Source organism: Gekko japonicus, unplaced genomic scaffold, assembly GCF_001447785.1.
Source record: "Gekko japonicus isolate JY-2015 unplaced genomic scaffold, Gekko_japonicus_V1.1 scaffold2890, whole genome shotgun sequence".
NCBI lineage: Eukaryota > Metazoa > Chordata > Lepidosauria > Squamata > Gekkonidae > Gekko > Gekko japonicus.
In genome coordinates, this window is record NW_015166510.1 from 49,904 (window position 1) to 69,772 (window position 19,869).

Here is a 19,869-nt window from a genome sequence, read left to right on the forward strand (position 1 = left end):
TGCGCTCTCCTTTTAATCCATGTTCATCGTGGTGTCCTGCAAGCTATTCTGCACTAAAATCGAATTCAACCTTCTTTTTAATCCAGGTTTTCCCCTCCCATTCTGCACTAAAATTGAGTTCAACCTTCTTTTTATTCTGGGTTTTCCCCCCCATTCTGCATCACATTCCCTCCCTTCAGTCGTCAGCCCGGTTTCAGCCTGCTGTTGCCCCGGGTTATTTGGATGCTGTTTTGCCCTGGACTTAAATTGCCCCGACTCAAACACTGAGAAAATCCGGAGGGGCGGGCAATTGCGGAAAGGACCCAAGTAAGCATGACGAACCAGAGCCATCATTTTGAACATGAAAGAAATATTCGTGTCTTAATGACACTGCACCGCAAATTCCTTTGCTTTACAAGCGCTGAAGGGTTAAAAACAAACCTGTATCCTCCATTATATTAAATAAGCCCTCATCTGGCAATTGGCCAGAAGGGAGGAAACCGGTTATGCCACCGGGAAAATGGCCATTTGGTGAGGCTAAGAGCATCCGCCAAAGATGGCCATTCAACCTCTTCTTTGACACTTTCAGCAAAGGAGAGCCCACACACCCTTTTACAAAATCAGTTTCTGGCACACCTTGTGGCTCTTAACTGCAGCGGATCTCAAAACGGCTTCTGCCCTCTGCTTGGTGTTCCCCAGCACTCCTTCCCCATGTGCAACGACTCCTGGAGCACATTGGTTCCTGCTATCATTACTATCGCAGTCACAGGTTTCTCACAGAGAGTTATGCGACAGCGTTCTGTAGCCTGACAACCTTGGAGGGCGAGGTTCCAAAAACTTCTGCCAAAACAGGCCGAAGCATTACGAGGCAAGGGCGGAGCGATCGCACACCTTCACGTGGCTCTCTGTGATGGCTGGTGCTGAGGTTGTCTCCGAAGCACGTCCTGTTCAAGTGTCTGATTCACCTCCATGGGAATTTTGCGGGCTGCCGTCGTCTTCTTTCCCGAGGCAGGTTGCATTGGCCAGACTGGAGATGCATTCCCAAGCTCAGAAGAGGCTGTAGATCTTCAAGACCAGCTTCGGGCCTTCCTTATGGGGAATCGGGGGTCATTTCCAGGGTTCTGACCCAATCATATTACAAACAAGGACCAATGTTGGACACGTCTTAGCTGTATCAGATGGGGCACGGGTTCTCCTGTATCAGGTACAACTCATTCTTATATGCTCTTCAATAATACTGGCCTATTGAAAATGGCTTCTATTGTCTGTCTGCCTGCCTGTCTTTCTCTGTGGTAACCTTCTTTGACTTTTCAGACAGTTTGGTTCTCGTGGTTAGGAGCGCGGACTCTAATCTGGGAGAACTGGGTTTGATTCCCCACTCCTCCACATGCAGCTGCTGGTGTGACCTTGGGTCAGTCACAAGTTCTCTCAGAGCTGTTCTCTCACGAGCAGTTCTCTCACAAGCTCTCTCAACCCCACCTACCTCACAGGGTGTCTGTTGTGGGGAAGGGAAGGGAAAGGAGGCTCCCTCGGGTAGTGAAGGGCGGGGTATAAATCCAATCTCTTATTGCCTGGAATTGTGTGGAAACCACCACAGATTATGGTGGGCTCCCCGTCATGAAACCTCCATGGGGTTTTCATGGGAATTCAGAGGTGGTTTGCCATTGCCTGCCCCAACTCACACCCCTGCAATTCCTTGGTGTTCTCCCATCCAAATACTAACAGGGGCCAACCCTGCTTAGCTTCTAAGATCTGATAAGAACAAGGTAGCCTGAAATCTAGAGTAGGCTTAGTTTTTCTCATCCCGAATCTTTTCTGACTGGAAAATTCGTGTTCCAATTTTGTTTGGCCTGTGCGCGAATTGAAACCGTGGTCCTTTATAGTTTATTATTTATAGTTCTTTGTGCGGAATTTCCGCACTAAAATGCACACATTTTCCAACCTTGTTTGTGTGTCTGTAAATTGGAGCTGCGGTGGCTCAAGCGGTTAGGTTAAGACCCTGAACCGCAGGCTGTGGAAGGTCGGTAGTTCAGCAGTTCGAGACCCGAGTGTGCCGCATGACGGAGTGAGCTCCCGTCTCTGGTTACAGCTCCTGCCAACCTAGCAGTTCGAAAGCAAGAAATTGCAAGTAGATAAATAGGTACCACTTCAGTGGGAAGGTAACAGCGTTCCATGCGCCTCGGTGTTTAGACATGCCGGCCACATGACCACAGAAATGTCTTCAGACAGTGCTGGCTCTTCGGCTTTGAAACGGAGATGAGCACCGCAACCCTAGAGTTGGATTCGACTGGCTTTCGAGCAAGGGAACCTTTACCTTTATTTTAAATCCATAGTATATGTGATTATCCATATAAACTATCTATGTTGTGTGTCTAAATTGCATATAAAGACCATGGAAGATGTAAAGGCAGTATAAATGTGATGATGAAACCAACAGCAAAGAAGCCGGGAACGGGATGCCGTTAACAGACTATAAACCAAATATACAGCAAATAAAGCAGTGTACATTCTTTCATCTTTGCTGGAATCCAAAACGTATTCCATGTTTTCTTGGTATTTGATGGTGGAGTTGCCAAATGTATTACCAAGTGAGATGTGTAGACAGGAGACGTGGGGATCTCAAGCCCCTTCCCATCTGTGGTGTCATTGCCAAATGCCTCTATAGAAGGGAGCAGAAGAATTTCTCCTCTTTCTTGGCTTTGTTCTTCTTAACCATTGGCCTTATAAATAATGAGGAATTTCACATTACCCTTTTTAACCCATTTTGAAGCTGTTTTTGATCCGTCATGGAGTAAACCGGTATAGGGCTGCCATTTCACACATGGCTCTCCCCATCCAGTAAAGAGCTGGATCTGAAGCGGTTTGCCATTTCAGACTGCACCGCTTTCCCCCCCTTTCCCCCCGCCATTTTTCGCCTGCGCGGGTAATCTGGCTTTTTTTTTTTAACGTTTGCTTTATAGCGCTATAGCACTATAACAAAACACTCCAGGCATTCCAATGGGGTTGATATAAAGCAAACGTTTAAAAAAAAGCTGGAGATCGCCCACGCGGGCGAAAAACGGTGGGAAAAAGCGCATTGGAACCAGGAGAGGAAACTGAAGACTACTTGGAAGCAGTTGAGAGGTAAAATGCTTCAGCCCCATTTCCTAAACGGGACAGAAGCGTTTGTGTCTGAAATTACAAATATATTCCGGTGGCTCAAGCAGAAACTGTTTGGGAACCGTTCCTCTTCCGGATTATATCGTCTGTCTGAAATTCCTCATTGTTAGAGCTGTGCCCCATGAAGTCAAGTCACCTCAGATCTGGGTTCTCATTCCCCCTTTCGGCCTTCTCTCCTGGAGTAGGCACAGAACCTTGGCTAGGAAGTCAGTCACCCCCTCTGCCATAGAAGAAGAAGAGATTGGATTTATACCCCGCCCTTCGCTACCCAAAGGCGTCTCAGAGCAGCTTGCAATCTCCTTTCCCTTCCCCTCCCCACAACAGACACCTGAGAGGCAATGCTCCCTCTAAGCTGTGGAGTCTCGTGGGCAAAAATTCTACTTTGTGAACTACTGGCATTCAAGTTGTGAGCGAGCGATTTGGCTACTGCATACATTAGTTTGCTCTGGAGCCCTCCTTCCTGAGCTAAGACGAAAATGTGTGAGCCGGCAGCTAAAAAACTGTGAGTTAGCTTTCACTAACTCTGCTTAGAGGGAACACTGGAGGTAGGTGGGGCTGAGAGAGCTCTTTCGAGGACTGCTCTTTCCAGAACAGTTCCGAGAGAACGGTGACTGACCCAAGGCCACCCAGCTGGCTGTGTGTGGAGGAGTGGGGGCTCAAACCTGGTTCTCCCAGATTAGAGTCCACGCTCCTAACCAGTACTCCAGACTGGTATAGCGGTTGGATTGGGTTGGTTTGCAGTGGCGGGATGAATTGCCCCCTCTTTTTGAAGCTGCCTCCCCCTGGAATTAGCCCCGTAACCCAAAGCGTTTTGGCATCAAGTAAAGACTTCTTTTAAAAACATTGGAAGGTCTTCCAACGGACTCCTTGCCCTGGTGTCAGATTCTGTGACGTTGCAAACGAGGCTGTGGCTCAGTGGAAGAGCACCTGCTTGTTGTGCAGAAGGTTCCTGGTTCAATCCCTGGCTTCTCCAGTTAGAAAGGGATAGGTGATGGGAAGGACCACAGCAGCCTGAGACCCTGGAGAGCTGCTGCCAGTCTGAGTAGGCAATACTGACTGTCGGGGCTCTTTTTGTAGAAAAAGCCCAGCAGGAACTCATTAGCATAATAGACCACACCCAACAGCAGAAATCCATTAGCATATTAGGCCACACCCTGACAGCACCGCTCATTAGCACATTAGGCCACACCCCCATGTCACCAGAAGTGTGGTCATCCAGCCACACCCACCTTTCCCTTCTTATTCTGTTTACCTTGTTTGTTGTCCAAACCCAGGGCTTTTTTTGTAGCAGGAACGCCTTTGCATGTTGGGCCACACACCCCTAATGTAGCCAACCCTAATGAGTTTCTGCTGTTGGGTGTGGCCTATTATGCTAATGAGTTCCTGCTGGGCGTGGCCAACTCAGGAGCCAGCCGGAACTCCGTTCCTGTGCGTTCCTGCCCAAAAATAGCCCTGCTGACTGTGATGGACCGAGGGTCGGATTCAGTAGAAGACCGCTTCATGCGCGTTCACATTCACTGCTTTAAACGCATTGCAAAGGGTATTGTCATTCTTTGCAAGCTTCCCGGAGACCTTTTCCAAAGCGGGAAAGTGGCCTGTTCAACAGCTTCCGTAATAACCAGCCGTAAGTGTTCCCTCTAAGCTGAGTTAGTGTGAGCTAGCTCACAGTTTTTTAGCCTCCAGCTCACACATTTTTGTCTTAGGAAGGAATTAAGAAATCCAGATAGTTGAAACTTAAGTTGACCAGGAATATTACTAGAAATGTTATTTGATGTACATGAGGACAGAGAGAATGTAAAATCAAGCAATTAATTAAACAAATTGATTAAGGAGACATGGGAAGATATTAGCTACAGTTAAGAAGAGGGGTATGATGTTGGTGGTGGTTGTTTATTTGTGTGTCTGTTAAAAAAAAAAAGGAAGGAGGGCTCCAGAGCAAACTAATTCATACAGTAGCCAAATCACTCACTCACAACTTTAATGCCAGTAGCTCACAGAGTAGAATTTTTGCTCACAAGACTCCACAGCTTAGAGGGAACATAATGATAAGGCTTGGTTGGATTTGCTGGAAAAGTGGATCTTGGGGAACGTCCCGAAGGAGTTCTGGGATGAGAGAGGAGGGGCAGGAGGAGGTGGCGTTTGGGAGGGAGTAGGAAAGATCCCAGAGCAGAGCGGAGACACTTTGCAGGCCTCTCCACTTTGCAAGGAAACCGCAAGGCTAATAGTCGGTCCCCCGCTGGGCTCTGGCCAGGCGGCATCAGGCAGACAAGATGGCCACACCGCTGACCACAGCTCCAGGTACTGTTTCAAAGAGCCCTCCTTGTCTGGCTCGGCCACAGGAATGAGCTCCCGGAGAAAGACGCTCGGCTTTCCCATGCTTTGACAGCAGAGTGGATTTCCACCACCACCACCACCACCACCACAGATCATGGCCTGGGAATGTCTCCCCCCACCCCAAGGCTGACTGGAATGTCGGGATTTTCTGCAGGGCGGTTGGGGTGTTGGAGAGTGGATGCTAACCTTAGCTTGAAAACATCACTTTTGCAAATATCTCCAGACTGGAAAGAAAGCAGATCCCCAAAGCACTTGGTGTGGTCTTGGTCACACACACCGCCAAACCCGGTCTGGAATTCGGGCCTGGTTCACACACTAGGCTTGGCAATCTCCAGGTGGCACCTGAAGAAGAAAAAGAGAAGAAGAGATTGGATTTATACCCTGCCCTTCACTACCTGAAGGGGTCTCAGAGCGGCTTAAAATCTCCTTCCCCTCCCCACAACAGACAGCCTGTGAAGTAGGTGGGGCTGAGAGAGCTCTTTCGAGGACTGCTCTTGAGAACAGCTCTCTGAGAGAACTTGTGACTGACCCAAGGTCATACCAGCAGCTGCGTGTGAAGGAGTGGGGACTCAAACCCGGTTCGCCCCGATTAGAGTCCGCGCTCCCAACCATTACATCAAACTGGCTCTTAACCTGGAGATCTCCCGCTATTACAATGGATCTCCGGACAACCGAGATCAGTTACTGTGGAGAAAGATGGCTGTTCTGGACGGTGGACTCTATGGCTTTATACCCTGCTGAGGAACCTCCCCTCTAGAGATGTAAAATTTCCGGAAATTTTGAAGCTCGGAAAAAACACCGTTTCCCCCCCGGAAAAAAACGGAAATTTTCGGAAAAATTGAAAAAATGCTATATTAGCATTTCTTTTGTCTTTTCTAGATTGAAAGTCATTCTGTTGCTTTAGGAACATAAAATATGACTATGGACATTTTTACTTGGCATGAAATTATCACAACTAGCATATTAAAAATATAGTGTATCCAAACAATTATTTCAAACAGAATACCCACCCACATGCAAAAACAAAACTGAAACTTTTTAATTTTCTTCTGACAATCGCACCTCCTAAAGGAAGAAATGCATCTTGTTCTTGCATTGGAGGGTTCAGTTTGTAACCTAGGACTTGCTTGTCCTCAGTACACAGAAATTAGATCAATCTGATAACATATATATATATTTTAGAAATGATTTGGAAAATATTTGAACACCTTGTCTTAAAATATTTTATTCATGTTAAAATAAAACATTCCATAATCAATTTTTTTTTCAATTTTTCCAATTTTTCAGGGGGGAAAAAAGGCTTCAGGAAAAAAACGGGGGGAAAAAGTTTTTTTCCCGGGCCTTCACATCTCTACTCCCCTCCCCAAAGCCCACCCTCCTCAGGCTCCACCCCCAAAATATCCCAACCCAGCGCTGGCAACCCAGTCACACAGGCAGGAATATTAGGTGGCGGGGCCTGGAGGTTCTTGAGTGGGCTGTACCACTTTAGGATGTAGGGGGGCTGAATCCAGTTCTTAATGTTCCTTCACCATCTTCTCCCACACGTTCCTGCCCAGGAATGACGATTACAGGGAGAGGCACTCCTGACTGTTGTGTCAGTCAAGGAAGCTTCTTTGGTGGGCCCAGACGGGCACACACCTTTTCAGTGGCAGCCCCTCGATGATGGAGCTGCCTCCCCAGGGAGGTGTGCCTGAACTCCTCACGGTCGATCTTTAGAAGGCAGCTGAAGACGGTTTTATTCAGGGCCGATTCTATTGCTACCGACAGTCCAACATTTGATTTTAAATTTTGTTTTTTTATGTATTTTATGTTAGGCATTTTATCTAGCTCGTAAGCCTCTTTGAGCACCACGAGGAAGGAATGCTTTAAATGAATATCTAAAATGAATAATGAATACGTTTCCCCGCATGTAGAAATCTAGCTCAGCAGGGATGAAGTTTCTACCTTCCCTCTCCTTGCTTGCTGTGCTGGTTTTCCTTTTGCAGGGCCTTTTTTGAAAGATGGGGGGGGAGCCTTCTAAATGGGATATACTCTCCGCTCCCAGTCAGAAGTAGTAGTGCAGGCTGCCCTACAATGCTCCCTCTAAGCTGTGGAGTCCTCTGAGCAAAGGTTCTACTTTGTCAGCCACTGGTATTAAAGTTGTGAGCGAGCAATTTGGCTGCTGCATAAATTAGTTTGCTCTGGAGCCCATCCTTCCTGAGCTCAGACAAAAATGTGTGAGCCGGAGGCTAAAAACCTGTGAGCTGGCTCACACTAACTCAGCTTAGAGGGAACACTGCTGCCCTACCATCTTGGCATTCTCGCACCCAAGGGTCATTTCGTAGAAAAAGAAGTGCAGGAGCTCATTAGCATAACCCATTAGCATAACTTATTTGCATATACCACACCCCCTGACATCACTTGAAGTGTGTCAGAAGGCAACACTCACCGCTCAGGCTCCACTGGACTGTTTTGGATTGCTAGGTATTGGGGGGGGGGGACGTGCAGATCTGCCCTTGCAGAGGAGGGAGAGCTTGTACCTGAAGGTGGGCTGGGGGGGGGGCTCTGCAACCTACCTGGCTGCTTCTTGCTTCTCATGGCCCAACTGAGGGCTGCTGGGAGCAGGGGGTGGGGCTTGTTGCATGTGCCCTCCCCCCTGGGCTCCTTACTGCCAGAGCTCCGCTCCTGTGCGCTCCCGCAGGAAATGACCCCTGCTCGCACCCCATTCTCCTGCATGTGCGAACACGGCTGAAAAGCTTGGCTTGAATCCAGTCAGTGGCATAAAAGACCTCAAGGTGAAGAGCCCTCACGTGGCGGGACCTGCCCTGGCTGTTAGCATTGAGATCAGGTTGCAAACATGGTTTAAACGTTTCCTTTCCTCGTTCTATTCATTCAGTTCCTTCCTTTCCTCCCAATTTTGAGTCCTGGGACTCTGGCAAATACCCATCCCTGCTGCCTTGCAGAGCGAACCCCTTTAGACCCATGAATTCCCTGTAGCCCCCAGGCCCCCATTCTCTCCTTCTTGGTCATTTTTTGATGCCTCCATCTACCTTCTCGCTGTTGTGTCTGGGCTAGGGTTGCCAGGTCCGACTCAGGAAATATCTGGGGACTTTGGGGGTGGAGCTAGGAGACTTTGGGGGTGGAGCCAGAAGCAAGGGTTGCCAGGTGATGTCAACAAGCTGGAAGGGAGTTCTGGCCATCACATTTAAAGGGATCACATTCCTTTTAAATGCTTTCTCTCCATTGGAAATAATGGAGGGTGGGGGCAACTCCTTCTGGGGTCCATAGAATTGGGCCCCCTGGTCCAATCTTTTTGAAACTTGGGGGGGGGGGAGTTCCAGGAGAGGCACCAGCAGCTATGCTGAAAATTTGGTGCCTCTATCTCAAAACATACCCCCCCCCCCCCAAACCAAAAAGGGTATAATGGAGCGGGGGGGGCGCTTTCTGACAGCCCTGAAGTGGGGGGAGGGACTCCAAACCAGGGGATCACCTGCCCCCAACTGGGGATTGGCAACCCTAGTCCGGGCTGTACTGCTTCAGACAGTGGATGAGTTGTGTGAATGGTTGTGAATGGTTGTGTGAGTGTATATGAGTATGGTTGTAGATCACCGAATGATTGCATCTTAATTTCATTGTACTATGTACAATGACAATAAAGTATATTATTATTATTATTATTATTATTATTATTATTATCATTATCATTATCATTATCATTATTATGGTGAATGTTCTTTTGTACAAACGCCATCCCCTGCTTCGAGAAATCTAGCCTATAATCTTGACATACTAGTTTTCTATCTGGCGGAGGAGTAGGGATAGGGGTAGAAGAACATTCCGTTCTGGGTTCCCCCACCTGCGGTCCGAAGCGGTACAGCCCTGACACCAGCTGACTTCCTTCGGGCTCGCTAGGCCTTGCCTCTCCCATTCCTGTCCACCCACACCTTCCTTCGGAGCCCCAAATATGTTGTTTTTCTGTTGCTGATTAAAAGAGTCGCGATCGAGGTCTACCACAGGAATGATCGCCTGGACACGGCCTCTGGATTGCTGTGTCTCTAGAGCAGGCCGGGTTTGAGCTAGGAAGGGCCTCCTCCAAGCCGACAGGAATGCTCGAGTCTGTGGCTCTTCGTGGTTTTGATCTGCCTTCTCTCTCCTCTCCGAGGCCTTCCTCGAGTCCCAGTCAAAACCAGGAGTTCTCATTTCGTCTGTCAGGCCAATGGTTCCTCTCATCCGGTCTTTAGCTCCCCAGTGACGCTCTAAAGGCATCTTTGGTACAGGCGGTCGCTTTTCCGCTTGCTTTTTAAGTAACGTGGGCTGGAGTCTGTCGATTCAGGTGAGGGGAGCCCAAGCTCGTAGCCAGGATGTTGTGGCTTGTGGGCAGGGGTCGTTTCATAGAAAAAGAGCTAGGGAAACTCATTAGCATAACTCATTAGCATATGCCACACCCCCTGACATCACCGGAAGTGTGTCATAAGGCCACACCCCCTGACATCACCGGAAGTGTGTCATAAGGCCACACACCCCGCCCCCAACGGTCCCGGCCGCTGCCGGCCTTGCAGCTCCACTGCTGAGCCCCATGAGGGGCCCGGCGGTGGACCTGCAAGGCCGGCGGGAGTGCAAGGAAGCCCCGCGAAGGCCCTCCCTGGCCCCAGGCAGGCAGGGGTGGGAAGAGGCAGGGAGGAAGCAACTTACCCTCCCTCTTCTCCTGCCTCTTCCTGGCTGAATGAGGTACGGAAGTGGGGCGGCCGGAAGCAGGGGGCGGGGCTTTGCCATATGTCCCGCCCCCGTACCTCACCCGGGGGAACTGCGATCCCCCGGGATCCCCCCCGAAATGACCTCTGCTTGTGGAGCATATTTTTTTTCCTGGTGGGGCTGAAGTTCTCAGTGCAGAAAGAAAAAAAACATTTAGCCAATAGAAGGCTGTTACCAGGATAGACCTCTACATTGCAAGCTGTCAACCCAGGCTTCCAAAGTACTTACCATGATTCGGCGGGGGACACAGACGTCTTCGCAGTATCATTTCCGCAGGGACAACAGACGCGCCGCACCATGCCGTCGCCAGGAAGTGACGCTGGGCAACGCTCTAGCAATGGGGCTGGAAACTCGATGGTACCATTGTGTTTTCAGCCCCATTGCCAGAGCGTCGCCCAGCATCACTTCCTGGCGATGGCATGGTGCGTTACAGGGAGGAATGTTCCAGCCGGGGACCATGTGTCCCCTGCCGGATCGTGGTAAGTACTTGGGAACCCTACGTCAACCACTTTAGATGACAGTTCTCAGCTGCTGCGAGTTCATCGCTTCTGCCAGCCTAAGTGACAATCTGGTAACAAGCAGGCAGGTTTCTATAGCCAAGAAAGCTAACAGACAGAAAAATGCTCTGAAAGGAGACCAGTTTCTTGACACAGAGTTAGAAGAGATCCTAGAGGTCACCTACTCCAACCCCCCTGCTCAGTGCAGGAATTAGTCAACTACAGCACCCCACTCAGCTTAAAGGAGCGCACACCTTTAAAAAATGTTTATAATGATTGGGAAAAGCATTTACAGGAGAAATTCTTGTGGGACTGTGCCTTTAAGAACGGGGACAGAGCCCCCGGAAGCCCCAGCGTAGCTGCGGGCCTGGGGGCCTGGGGGTGCTGATGCAAACTTTGTGTTTTTGTAGTACTTGGTCAAAGGAAAGTTCGGGCCTGATAGTCTTTGATGGTCCCTGATGACTCGTAGGGTTGCCAGCCCCCAGGTGGGGCCTGGAGATCTCCTGGAATTCCAGCTGAGGAGGAGGAGGAGGAGATTGGCTGAGAGAGCTCTGACAGAAACGGCTCTTTTTCAAGAACAGCTCTTATCAGAACTATGGCTTGCCCAAGGTCATCCAGCCAGGTGCAAGTGGAGGAGTGGGGAATCAAACCCAGTTCTCCCAGATTAGAGTCTGCGCACTTAACCACGACACCAAACTGGCTCTCTGATCTCCAGACTATCAAGATTAGTTCCCCGGAAGAAAACGGCTGATTTGGAGGGAGACTCTGTGGCATTGTACCCCCCTGCTGAGGTCCCTCCCCTTCCCAGACCCTGTCATCCTGTGAGTTCGCCCCAAATCTCCAGGAATTTCCTAACCTGGAGTTGGCAACCATCTCCAGGGCCAGTCGTACACAAGCTCTCTCAACCTAATCAACCTCGCAGGGTTGTTGTGAAGGTAGAATGGGGGGGGAGGGACCACATAAGCACATTGAACTCTTGAGAGGAAGCGTCGGAGCATAAGAAAACAAATTTTAAAGAAACGAAACAACAGCTTTTCATAGCTTATGGTTTCATAGTTTATGTATCGGAAGGGTGGTCTGTACATAAGAACATAAGAGACGCCAATGTCGGATCAGGCCAAAGGCCCATCCAGTCCAACACTCTGTATCACACAGTGGCCAAAAATACCAGGTGCCATCAGGAGGTCCACCAGTGGGGCCAGGACATTAGAAGCCCTCCCACTGTTGACCCCCCCCCCCAAAGCACCAAGAAGACAGAGCATCACTTGCCCCAGAGTCCCTATCTATACCTTGTGGCTAATACCCACTGATGGACCTCTGCTCCATATGCCTATCTAATTCCCTTTTGAAGCCGTCCGTGCTTGTAGCCGCCACCACTTCCTGCGGCAGTGAATTCCAAGTGTTAATCACTCTTTGGGTGAAGAAGGACTTCCTCTTATTCGCTCTAACCTGACCGCTCAGCAATTTCATGGAGTGCCCACGAGTTCTTGTATTGTGAGAAAGGGAGAAAAGTACCTCTTTCTCTACCTGCTCTTTCCCATGCATAATCTTGTAAACCTCAATCATGTCACCCCTCAGTCGTCATTTCTCCAAGCTAAGTTCCCCTGTATGGTGCCACGTCCCCACTGAGGTCCTCACCCCCAAATCTCCAGGAATTTCCCCACCTGGAGTTGGCAACTCTGTTGGCCTCCCACCTCCCAAGTTACCCATCTCTGACCAGCTGAGCATCTCTCTTTCAAACGGCTCACGATGCTTCCTCCCTTTCTTTTTTCCTTTCCAGGGCGACGATAGATGAGGTGGAAACAGATGTTGTGGAAATCGAAGCCAAGCTCGACAAGGTAAGGGGGAAACATGGCGTGGGTGGGTGCGTGCGGGGAGTTTCTTGTGACTCTTCAAGCCTCAAGTGCTAGATTTGGAAATGGTCAGTGATGTAATATGCTTGGGGGTGGAGTGGGAGGGCTTCTGGAGTTCTGGCCCCGCTGGTGGACCTCCTGAGGGCACCTGGATTTTGGCCACTGTAGTGACTCAGAGTGTTGGACTGGAGGGGCCATTGGCCTGATCCAGCGTGGCTTCTCTTATGTTCTTATGTCTCGGGCAGTGATGCTCTGTATTCCTGGTGCTTGGGGGGCAACAGTGGGAGGGCTTCTGGAGTTCTGGCCCCACTGGTGGACCTCTTGATGGCACTTGGGTGTTGGCCACTGTGTGACACAGAGTGTAGGACTGGATGGGCCATTGGCCTGATCCAGCATGGCTTCTCTTATGTTCTTATGTCTGAGGCAGTGATGCCCTGTCTTCTTGGTGCCGGGGGAGGGGCAACAGTGGGAGGGCTTCTGGAGTTCTGGCCCCGCTGGTGGACCTCCTGAGGGCACCTGGGTTTTGGCCACTGTGGGACACAGAGTGTTGGACTGGATGGGCCATTGGCCTGATCCAGCATGGCTTCTCTTATGTTCTTATGTCTGAGGCAGTGATGCCCTGTCTTCTTGGTGCCGGGAGGGGGGCAACAGTGGGGGGGCTTCTGGAGTTCTGGCCCTGCTGGTGGACCTCCTGATGGCACCTGGGTTTTGGCCACTGTAGGACACAGAGTGTTGGTCTGGAGGGGCCATTGGCCTGATCCAGCATGGCTTCTCTTATGTTCTTATGTCTGGGGCAGTGATGCTGTGTATTTTTCGTGCTTGAGGGGTAACAGTGGGGGGGCTTTTGGAGTTCTGGCCTTGTTGGTGGACCTCCTGATGACACCTGGGTTTTGGCCCCTGTGGGACACAGAGTGTTGGTCTGGAGGGGCCATTGGCCTGATCCAACATGGCTTCTCTTACGTTCTTATAATGTGGATTTCCCCCCCGCCCTGAGCTCCAAAATGCCCACTTGAGGGGGGGGGAACATAAGCATGACAGAGCGTGAGTTTTGGACTACCACCTGGGAGCCACAGGTTCAAATCTCCCCTCAGTCATGAGGCTCACTGGGTGGGTGACCCTTGGCCAGCTGACTCCCAATGTGGTAGTTATAGTTATGCCCCATTGAGATTTTTTTTGGGGGGGGCATTGCTATAATGTGGTTGGTGTATTTGTAACATTTCAGAAATAAAATAGATCTTTTTTGTGGTTTGTAAAATTGGTTTCCCAGACTATAAAGATCGGCTCCCCTGGAGAAAATGGCCGCTTTGGAGGGTGGATGCTATGACAGCTGAGGCCCCTCCCCTCCCAAAGCCCTGCCCACCTCAGGCCCTGCCTCCAAATATCCAGGAATTTCCCAACCTGGAGTTGGCAAGCCCTACAGACCAGACATCTCTCTCACTCTCTCAGTCTAATTATCTTCACAGGATTGTTGTGAAGGTAAAATGGTGCAGAGGGACCACATAAGCACACAAAAATCCTGAGAGGAAGGCCCAGGAGCGTAAGCAGGGGTCATTTTGTAGAAAAAGAGGTGCAGGAGCTCATTAGCATAACTCATTAGCATGACTTATTCGCATATGCCACACCCCCTGACATCACCGAAAGTGTGTCAGAAGGCAACACCCACCGCTCAGGCTCCACTGGACTGTTTTGGATTGCTAGCTATTGGGGGGGGGGGACCGTGCAGATCTGTTCTCGCAGAGGAGGGAGAGCTTGTGCCTGAATAAACCGTGGTCTTAAAGGTGCCACTGGACTGTCTTGGACCGGGGGGGCTGGGTGGGGGCTCTGCAGCTTACCTGGCTGCTTCTTGCTCTGACTGAGGGCTGCTGGGAGCAGGGGGCGGGGCTTGTTGCATGTGCCCGCCCCCTGGGCTCTTTACTGCCGGAGCTCCGCTCCTGTGCACTCCTGCAGGAAATGACCCCTGAGCGTAAGAAAAGGAATTAAAACAAACAAAACAACATTGGGTTCTCATAATTTATGGTTTCTCCAGATGTGCGTCCCAGCCTTATTGTGCAGAGCCAAAGGCCACGATGTGTGTTTTAGCAACACCTGGAGGTTGGGAAGCCTAGCTGGGAACAAGCCACAGAAGACGGCCTCCCCCCCACAGCCTGCCCACCTCAGAGTCGCGGGTTTTTTTTTTTGCTGTCCAGGCCTTCCCTCTGTAGCCACGAGCACAGACGTTTTAGCTGTAGTGGGCGTGGCCAACTCTGAAGCCGGCCGGAACTCCGTCCCTGTGCGTTCCTGCCCCAAAATAGCCCTGCTGCCACATATTTTGTTAGTCTTTCAGGTGCTACTGGACTCTTGCTCTTTCCTGCAATTATAGACTGTTTGTAGGTTATTGGGGGAGTGCTCTATGGGTCCAGTCAAGAAGGCTGAAAAGATCCCGTGTAGCAAGTAATGGAAAAGGTCTTTCCCCGCCTGAGACCCTGCAGAGCCTCTGCCGGCCGGAGTGGGCGATACGCAGGCAGGCTGACCAGCGCGTTGACTCTGCCCTCAGGCCTCTTTCCCAGCTGCCCCCGTTCTTCCCACATCACATAGCAGGCGGCTCTCGGCAGCAAATTCCAGCTCTGAGATGGCTTTCCTTTTCCGCTTGCTCTCCAGGCTGGAAGGCTGGATTTGGCTTTCGGCGGCCCGCAGGATCCGCCAGCCGCTCTTTCCAGGCCGCTGTTCCTGTCCGGGTGCCAAAGATCATATCCCCAGCTGTGCGTCCGCGCATACCTTTTAACGCTGCACTTCCTGAGGCTGAAGTTAGCCTTGCTGAATGACCGGAGAAGAGCCCCGCTGGATCCGATCCACGAGCCGTCCATGGGCACCCTATGATTTCTGACAGGAGGTCCACACACTCAAGCCCCCCAGGGCTGTGGTAGGGTTGCCAGCCTCCAGGTGGGTCCTGGAGATCTCCCAGAATTACACAGCTCATCTCCAGATGACCACGATCAGTTCCCTGGGAGAAAAGGGCCACTTTCGAGGGCGGAATCTGTGGGAGCGTACCCCACTGAGATCTCTCCCTTCCCCGAAGCCAGCCCTCCCCGGGCTCCAGTCCACACCCAAATCTCCGGGAATTTCTCAACCCCAGCGCTGGTAGCCCTCTAGCCGTTCTGTCCGTTGGCATTGCCGCTTCGGTTGGTAGAGGTGGCTGTTTCCTACGACCTGCTACCATGTGGATGATAATTTTGACAATGTGGGCTTCGTGTCTGAACGCAGGCCCCCATTCCCTCTCCCCCAAGCGGGCCGCCAGCGAACGCCGGCCGCTTGTTCCTCCCAGCGTACAAGTAGAGCGGTGGGTGTGTGCGTCTGTGCGAGGGAGAAACTGCCACGTTGCAGAAAGCGTGTCCTTCTTCCCTTCCAGGGGCTCGCTCCAAACCCCACTGGTGTCCATCTGGGTGCCAGATGTGACCGGGAGCCGCATCTGGAATTGGACGCAGCGGCGTGCAGCCGCTTGCCAGCATCGACTCGCCTTGCCAGATGACGGGAGCGAGAGGAGCGCGGGAGGCAGAAAGCTGCGTTCCGGGGCCTAGTCTGTTCCCGGCTCTGCCTCGAATCCCGTTCCAGTCTTGGAGGCAAATCTCTTTGCCCTCAGTCATAGAATCAGAGAATCGTAGAGTTGGAAGGGACCTCCAGGGTCATCTAGTCCGACCCCCTGCACAGTGCAGGAAATTCACAAATACCTCCCCCACACACACACCCGCAGTGACCCCTGCTCCACACCCAGAAGATGACAGGAAACCTCCATGATTCCCGGCCAAACTGGCCTGGAGAAAAATTGCTTCCTGACCCCAAAGTGGCAAAGACAGGGTAGGACACAATCAGTGCAAAGACAGGGTAGGACACAAGGTCGCTAACCTCCAGGCAGGGCCTGGAGACCTCCTGGAATTGCAACTGATTCCCGAGCTACAAAGTTCAGCTCCCCCGGAGAAAATAGCTGCTTCAGAGGGCGGAGTCTATGACATCACGTCACAGAGATTTGTTCCCCTGGAGAATATGGCTGCTTTGGAAGGTGGATTCTATGGCATTGTACCCCGTTGAAGTCCCTCCCCTCCCCAAACCCCGCCCTCTTCAGGCTCCACCCCCTAAATCTCCAGGCATTTCCCAACCTGGACCTGAAACCCCTACACCAGGGACTGAACCTGGGGCCTTCTCTGTCCGTCTGTCACATTATCTTCACAACACCCCTGTGAATGAAGCAAGGCTGAGGGGGAAAGAGAGAGAGAGACTGATTTCCCACAAGCAGCTGCACCGCCCTCGTGCTTCCCTTTCCCCCGATTGCATTCGCGATCTCAAAAAACAAGGATCGCGAAGATGCGGGGGGGGGGATCGGGGGATGCTGCAGGTCAAAACGTGGCCGCGCAGCAAGTAGTGGGAAATGGATGAATGCAATCAGGGGGAAAGGAAGAGCAAGGGCGGCACAGCTGCTTGTGTGAAATCGGTCAGAGAGAGAGAAAGAAAGAGCGAGGTCTTAGGTCACTCAGCAAACTCTGAACGCAATGGACCTCCCCACAAACTTATTCCAGTGGTCTAACCGCTACACTGTATTCCCCCCTAGATCTGAATTTTATCCAAGTTGACAAGAGCTGAAGGGCCTTGATTTGGGCTGTGCATGTGCTCCCTGCAGCTATGGGGCGCCTGGGCAAGCTAAGCGAAGGCATGGGACCAGGGGTCATTTCGTAGAAAAAGAGGTGCAGGAGCTCATTAGCCTAACTCATTAGCATAACTTATTTGCATATGCCACAACCCCTGACATCACCGGAAGTGTGTCAGAAGGCAACAACCACCGCTCAGGCGCCACTGGACTCTTTTGGATTGCTAGCTATTGGGGGGGGGACGTGCAGATCTGTCCTCGCAGAGGAGGGAGAGCTTGTGCCTGAATAAAACTTGGTCTTAAAGGTGCCACTGGACTGTTTTGGACCAGGGGGCCGGGGGGGCTCTGCAACGTACCTGGCTGCTTGTTGCTCTGACTGAGGGCTGCTGGGAACAGGGGGCGGGGCTTGTTGCATGTGCCCACCCCCTGGGCTCTTTACTGCCGGAGCTCCACTCCTGTGCGCTCCTGCAGGAAATGACCTCGTCATGGGGTATGGCCTAATATGCTAATGAGCTGTGCTGTTGGGGTGTGGCCTAATGTGTTAATGAGTTTCTGCTGTTGGCTATGGCCTATTATGCTAATGAGCTCCTGCTGGGCTTTTTCTACAAAAAAAGCAATGGCTGTCGTTGTCCCCGATTTCTATCTGAGTTCTCTTCTCTCTTCTTCCTCAGCTGGTGAAGCTATGCAGCAATATGATAGACGCCGGCAAGGCCTACATCGTCACCAACAAGCATTTTGTCGGCGGCGTCCGGGACCTCTCCCAGCAGTGCAAGAAAGACGAAATGATCTCGGTAAGCCTGGGCAGGGCTCACGGCACTGGAACAACAAGTCCCCTTGAACATGTGCAGAGTTTATTTTATCGACTTCATTTATACCCCGCCTTTCTCTCAAGGGGGACTCAAAGCGGCTTCCGTTGTTCTCTTTGCCTCCTTTTTCTCCTCACAGCAATCCTGTGAAGAAGGCTAGGTTCAGAGTGTGTGACTGGCCCAAGATCCCCCAGCAAGCTTACATCGCATGAGTGGGGATTCGAACTCAGATCTCCCAGATAGTAGTCCGAAACTCTTGGAATATCATAACTTGGTGTAGTGGTTAAGTGCGTGGACTCTAATCTGGGAGAACCGGGTTTGATTCCCCAATCCTCCACTTGCAACTGCTGGATGACCTTGGGCAAGCCATAGTTTTGTCAGAGCTGTTCTTGAAATAGAGCAGTTTCTGTCAAGAGCTCTCTCAGCCCCACCTACGTCACAGGGTGTCTGTTGTGGGGAGGGGAAGGGAAAGGAGTTTGTAAGCCGCTCTGAGACTCCGAGTGAAGGGCGGGGTATAAATCCAATCTCCTCCTCCTCCTCCTCCTCCTCTTCTTCTTCCTCCTCCTCTTCCTCTTCTTCTTCTTCTCAGCTGTTCTTGTCCTTCATTCGGGTGGGGCTAGTGGTGAAAGTGGAACTGGGAATTTTCCCTGGATAGAATAATAAGTAGTCATCATAGTCAGGGGTCATTTCGTAGAAAAAGACGTGCAGGAGCTCAGTAGCATAACTTATTTGCATATGCCACACACCCTGACATCACCGGAAGTGTGTCAGAAGGCAACACTGGACTGTTTTGGATTGCTAGCTATTGGGGGGGGGACTTGTAGATCTGTCCTTGCAGAGGAGGGAGAGCTTGTACCTGAATAAAACTTGGTCTTAAAGGTGCCACTGGACTGTTTTGGACCAGGGGGGGGCAAGGGGGGGCTCTGCAGCTTACCTGGCTGCTTCTTGCTCTGACTGAGGGCTGCTTGGAGCAGGCGGTGGCAAGCCACCTCTGAACGTCTGCCCTGACCTGGATAGCCCAGGGTAACCCGATCTCTCAGATCTCAGAATCTAAGTAGTTAGTACTGGAATGGGAGACCACCAAGGAAGTCGAAGGTCAGTACGCAGAGGCAGGCAATGGCGAACCACCTCTGAACATCTCTCGCCTTGAAAACCCCATCTGGGGTTCGCCATAAGTCGGATCCACCAATGCCAGCTAAATGAATACGCACCCCTACGATTCTGTTATCCAGAGGAAAGGTATACAGAAAGGCACTGAATCGGGCATGCAAATGTATGCAAACGACCCTGCTCGCCGCATGAAAATGGCATACACAGTTTTTCCCCACAAATCCCTCCTTTCCTTGCAACTGCGGCTGTTTAAAAAACAGCACGGATCTGGTAACTCTTGCTAAGCGCAGCGCAAGGATCCCTGGCTGGCTAAAAATATCCGAGGAGCTCGATGCCTCGAGGAATCATGTCGTTTCTGAAAAGCCAGGAAGCCGAGAGAGAGGATGCGTCTGAAGTAGGTCAGCGAGCATCCGTTTATTTGGGAAGGAGGATAAACTCTCGGAGAGGGAGGGGAGGCGGGAGGAAGCAGCAGCGTCGGGACAGCGAGAGAAAGGATTTTGAGAGCAGCGCTTCTGAGAACATCAAAATGGAGGTCCGTGTTGTTCACCGATGCGCCGAAGCATCATGCTCTCTTTGGAATGTGCCGTACTCCCCTCAGTCCACAGAAGGCGCGTGCAGAGGGGCTTAGCATCTTTTCGTAATTACACCTCACACCTTTACAGGGTGTTCAAGTGTCCCCCACGCACATCGTCGCAGTCACCTTTACATCGACCCTGCAATGTAGGCCTAGAATATTACTATCCTCATATCGCAGACGGGGAAAACTGAGGCAGAGAGAGGGAAAG

The 19,869-nt window shown here is 51.2% G+C and overlaps 1 protein-coding gene across 1 annotated transcript in view; it reads left to right on the forward strand.

Moving 5' to 3' along the window:
- Positions 1-980: 980 nt before the first annotated feature.
- Positions 981-19,869, forward strand: part of ACAP3 (ArfGAP with coiled-coil, ankyrin repeat and PH domains 3) — a 135,292-nt gene continuing 116,403 nt past the window's right edge. The window contains exons 1-3 of the mRNA XM_015412255.1: positions 981-1,183; positions 12,481-12,538; positions 17,840-17,959. Of these exons, the coding sequence (XP_015267741.1) occupies positions 1,158-1,183; positions 12,481-12,538; positions 17,840-17,959 (204 nt within the window). The 5' untranslated portion in view covers positions 981-1,157. The remainder of the gene's footprint in view (positions 1,184-12,480; positions 12,539-17,839; positions 17,960-19,869) is intronic.